This window comes from Microtus ochrogaster (assembly GCF_000317375.1).
Source record: "Microtus ochrogaster isolate Prairie Vole_2 chromosome 14 unlocalized genomic scaffold, MicOch1.0 chr14_random_1, whole genome shotgun sequence".
Taxonomy (NCBI): domain Eukaryota; kingdom Metazoa; phylum Chordata; class Mammalia; order Rodentia; family Cricetidae; genus Microtus; species Microtus ochrogaster.
Window position 1 is genome coordinate 28,743,065 of NW_004949096.1, and position 4,939 is coordinate 28,748,003.

Sequence of the window (4,939 nt, forward strand, 5' to 3'; positions counted from 1 at the left end):
CCTAGGCAGATGGAACCCAGGAAAGGCTGAACACCCACCTTATCGCCTAGGCAGATGGAACCCAGGAAAGGCTGAACACCCACCTTATCGCCTAGACTGTACTCAACCAACTTGCCCCAAAAGTCTGTAAAACTGGTCTTGTAGCCCTGCTGGCTGTGCTGGCGGAGTTCCTCTTGCCATTTGCAGAGATTATCTGGGAACAGGGCGGGCATCTTGTCTTTGACAACATGTCGCCGGGCCTCAAAGACAGCAGGCTCCAGGTTTTTGGAAGACCACTCCGCGTCACTGTACAAGGTAGCCATAGTCCTGGAGAGAGACACACACAGCTGACAGAGCTACCCCAGCCCTGGTCTGACCAACCCCATGTTCAGACAGGACAGAAGATGGGCAGATCATGGGGAGTCCTAACCCTGGCAGAGGACCTGGAGGAAAGGGAATGAGGGAGGACCTTGTGGTGGGAGTCAGGCAAGTACTACTTCTCATAATTGATTGCTTCCTCTCTTGAATGCCTATTGCACATCAGGAAGCCCGTGTTGAATGAGATTAGGATTCTAGGCCCACATCTTCCTGGGTTCAAAACCAGGCTCTACCACTCACTTGCTATGTGATCTTGGACAAGCTACTTAACCACCCTTTGCCTCTGTTTCCTTAACTGAAGTGGTGAGAATTGTGATTGATGTACCCAATTCATACAGTTCTTGTGAAAAAAAGATTGCACAAGTTACCATTGTGTGGAACAACTAGAACTATGGTGAGATAGGGCTGGGGCAACATCTGATCCGGGGATCGGCTGACTGCAGATCCTAGTTACTCTCTGTTGTACCATATTCATCCCCATGACAGAATATTAATTAAAGATGTATTTCCTGGGGCTCGGGAATTAAAAGCATTGGTTGCTCTTCCAGAGGAGCCCGATTCAATTTCCAGTACCCACACAACAGCTCACAACCATCAGTAACTCCAAATCAAGGGGATCCAGTTCCTCTCTTGGCTTCTGCAGGCACCAGCCACCCACATGGCGCCCAGACATCCATGCAGGCGGAACATGCACACGTGTAAATAATTTTTGAAAAGATTTATTTCCTCTCCTTGCTCTTCCTCCTTCCCTCTCTCCCCATTTCTCATTCTCCACCTCCTCTTTTCCTTCTTAACATAAATGTGGACTATGGTGGGTGGGAATAGCAAGGCTAGGCCCAAGGTCTTCTCTCTTTCTTGCTTGCCCCATGGAGTCTAGCGGGGACATGGCTCCGCTGAAGTGAGTTAGCTTTATAGCTATTGGGAGCAGCTTTTGAACACAGGCCCTGGACTGAGTTCAAAGTCTGGGTTTTGGGATAGTAAGATGGCTCAGAAGGTAAAGGTGCTTGCCGACAAGCATGTCTACCTTTTTTATTCCCTGGACCTACATGGTGAGAGGAAGAAACCAACTCCTGTAGTTGTCCTCCATGTGGGCACTTGAACACACACACAATTAAAAATTTTTTAAAGAAAGTTTAAAAAAATCCAGGTCTGAACCGAATGACCCTGAGCAATGTCAACCCGCTTCTCTCCAGGTAAGTGATTTCCTTAGCTGGAGTCTGGATCTGTCTGACTCTGCTGGCCTGGACCAAACTTCAGTATGTCAACATGAGGAAGCACTCTTCTTTCTTCTGCCCCAGAGGGCTCCCTAACTTAAACCTTAGGGGTTTGCCTAAGGATTTCTAATGATACAAACAGCAGCCTCCTTCTTGGGGCTGGTTCCAAAGGAAGATGGAAGGTGATCAGAGTTCTTCTACAAATAGCACCCTAACTTCCATAAAGTTGCTCTATTACTTTCAAAAGCTTACCCTAAACCTATTTAGTGTTTTCTTCCTTTCTTTCTCCTTCCTTCCTTCCTTCCTTCCTTCCTTCCTTCCTTCCTTCCTTCCTTCCTTCCTTCCTTCTTCATTTAATTACAGGGTTTCATGTAGATCAGGCTGGCCTCCAACCCAGCACGTAGCTGAGATTGGCCTTGAACTCCTGATCTTCTTGCCTCTATCTCCTGAGTGCTGACATAATAGGCACGTACCACCACCCTCATCTTGTTTATCTTTGTGTTAAAAAGCATGTTCCCCATACTTTCCTCTGTACAGGGGACCTGTGAGCCTTTCCCTGCGACATTCTGGCAGGTCCTGAAGCTTTCTCTGTGCTCTGCCTACGGTCCAAGCAAACACAATGCCTGCCCCTCCCCAGGCCTACTAAAGCAAGTTATCATTTTAAACATATTCTATTATTATTATTATTATTATTATTATTATTATTACTTATTTTGTTTGAGATGGAGTCTCATTATGTAGTCCTAGGTAGTTTGGAACTTGCTATGTAGATCAGGCTGGCCTTGAATTCATGGAAGTCCATCTATCTCTGCCTCCTGAGTGCTGGGTCACCACGTCAGCTATGATAATAATTTTATTTATTTATTTATTTATTTATTTATTTATTTATTTATTTATGGTTTTTCGAGACAGGGTTTCTCTGTAGCTTTGGTGCCTGTCCTGGAACTAGCTCTTGTAGACCAGGCTGGCCTCGAACTTCCAAAGATCCTCCTGCTTCTGCCTCCCGAGTGCTGGGATTAAAGGTGTGCGCCACCACCACCCTGCTAATAATTATTTTTAAAATTTATATGAGGCTGGGCTGGAGAGATGGCTCAGTCAGAGGTTAAGAGCACTGACTGTTCTTCTAGAGGTCTTGAGTTCAATTCCCAGCAACCACATGGTGGCTCACAACCAGCTATAATGAGATCTGGTGCAAGCAGAACACTGTATACATAAAATAAATCTTTAAAAAAAAATCATATGAGGCATTGTATCTCCCCAGAACTGGAGTTCCAGGCCCTTGTGAGCTGTCTGACGTGGGTGTTAGGAACTAAAGCTGGATCCTCTGAAGAGCGGTATGTGCTTTTGATAGCTGAGCCTTTCTCTAGCACTCTGAGTTATCTTTATTGCTATCTGAGAGCTGCCACTGAACACAGGCCCTGGACTGAGTTCAAATCCAGGTCTATGATTCCTGACATGAGTAACGCAGGGCAAGTGCTTTTGTTTCTCTGCCTGTAAAATAAATTATGGGAGAACCTGCAGGTTCTTTGCCTAGAAACCCAACCAACTGCTAATGGAAATCAGTCAGAAATTTCTTCCTGTCTACTTTGTGGACTGTCATTACTGAGATAGAGAACTTAGTATCTACTCACACAGCAAATATATTGGATTTGGTGCTGGGTGACTTAAGGTGCCTGGTGGGACTGTGTGGGCTTCATTATACAGATACCATGCCATGTGTGGATAAAGGGTTTTAACATCAGCTGACAGTGCTATCCCCCGGGTACCCTGTAACCAGTCCCTTCTGAATGCTGATGGATAGCTATGCTTGACGCAGAGGGCAGCACTGATAACCTTCTGGCCCATCTATCCAAAGCCCCCAGCATCTGGGGAATAGATATGGAGCCATGGGCTTTCCTAGGTCAAGTTCACATCCAGTCCCTCTGATGAGAGCTACCTGGAGCTTCATCAAGAGAAAAGACACAGCAGGGGACTCAGGGCTCAGTACCCAACAGAGTAAGGTGTAGCTCTGGCTAAGAGACTTCCTGTGGTCACAGGGATGCTTGGGGATTTTAGTGAGCCCCTTCCACTATATATATAAAACACTACAAGGTCTACGCTATGACCATCTTATATAAAGATAACTGTATTAATGACCTTCATAGAAACATTGTCATTAACCTTCAAGATCCTTTGTTTATTTTATTTTATTTTGGCCCTGGTGCTATGCCAGCTGTTAGAGATGACCTTCTCTGGCTTCTGCCTCAGCAGAGTGGGGAGGAGGCAGCCCTGTAAAAGCTTGCTTACTCCTTTCTGCTACTTGAGGGGCCTGACAGGGCAGAGACCAGGAGAAAGGATAGTATTGAGGACCTGCAGGGAGGCAAGCCAGCGCAACTGGGCTAGCTCCACCCATCCTGGGAGATGGGGGCCCATCCCCGAGAGAGGGTGGCTGCGTCTCACTAGGACAGACAGTAACACCAGGCTCACTCATCACTGGCCGCTGTGATTTTCTGGGTCACTGCCAAGGACATAGCCAATAATGGCCAATGTATACAGTGGCTGTGTGCTTAATACTGGGAGAGGCCAAGCCTATTGTCAACCCCACTTTACAGACCCAGCAAACCAAGTCTAAGGAATTAAACTGAATGTCCCAAATCCCACAATTGCGCATGGCAGAGCTTTTCCGGAATCATGAGTCACTTCACTTGGGATAGGAAAATTCAGAGTTCTACCAGGCCACACCCATTGCTGCTTCCTTACCAGGTTGCACCTGACAAGCCAGTGATGTAAGTAGAACAATCCAGAAGGTTCAGCTTCTGCAGCGCCAGCAGGTGGCCATACAAGGCAACCATGGATCTTGTGCCACCTCCTGTGGCCATGATGGCTATCACTGGCACCTGTAGGCACAGAGAAGACTGCTGGAGAGGGCTCCTCCACAGACATGGAGTGATCTCAGCTTAATAAAAATGGTGGAAGACAGAGAGCTGGTTAGAGCGAAGGGAATGATTTGGGGACTGCCTTTTACAGAGCAGTGGGCTACGTGGTAGGGCCCAGAAGATGACCTTTGCTCTAAGTCAGTGATGCCATTAGTAAGGGGTCTGCTACCTAATCCAGGCTTGGTGAATCAGAAAGTCACGGTTAGAGAGTTCTAAGCACTCAGCCAGACGGTGGTAGCACATGCATTTAATCCCAGCACTCGGGAGGCCTCTAGAGCAGGTAGATCTCTGTGAGTTCGAGGACAGCCTGGTCTACAGAATCAGTTCCAGGACAGCCAGAACTGTTACACAGAGAAAGTTGAAAAAAAAATTGAAAAACAGATTTCTGAGCACTCACCCCAGCTCTTTGTTAATAGACGTTAAATCCGAGGCTAAGGGGAATATGTACGGCTC

The 4,939-nt window shown here is 46.9% G+C and overlaps 1 protein-coding gene across 2 annotated transcripts in view; it reads right to left on the reverse strand.

The window, feature by feature from the left end:
- Window positions 1-4,939, reverse strand: part of Pla2g4e (phospholipase A2 group IVE) — a 79,358-nt gene that overhangs the window by 12,459 nt on the left and 61,960 nt on the right. For both annotated transcript variants that reach the window (XM_005364295.2, XM_026787726.1), the window contains exons 12-13: window positions 4,311-4,447; window positions 84-306 (exon numbers count right to left, since the gene is read on the reverse strand). In XM_005364295.2, the coding sequence (XP_005364352.1) occupies window positions 84-306; window positions 4,311-4,447 (360 nt within the window). The remainder of the gene's footprint in view (window positions 1-83; window positions 307-4,310; window positions 4,448-4,939) is intronic.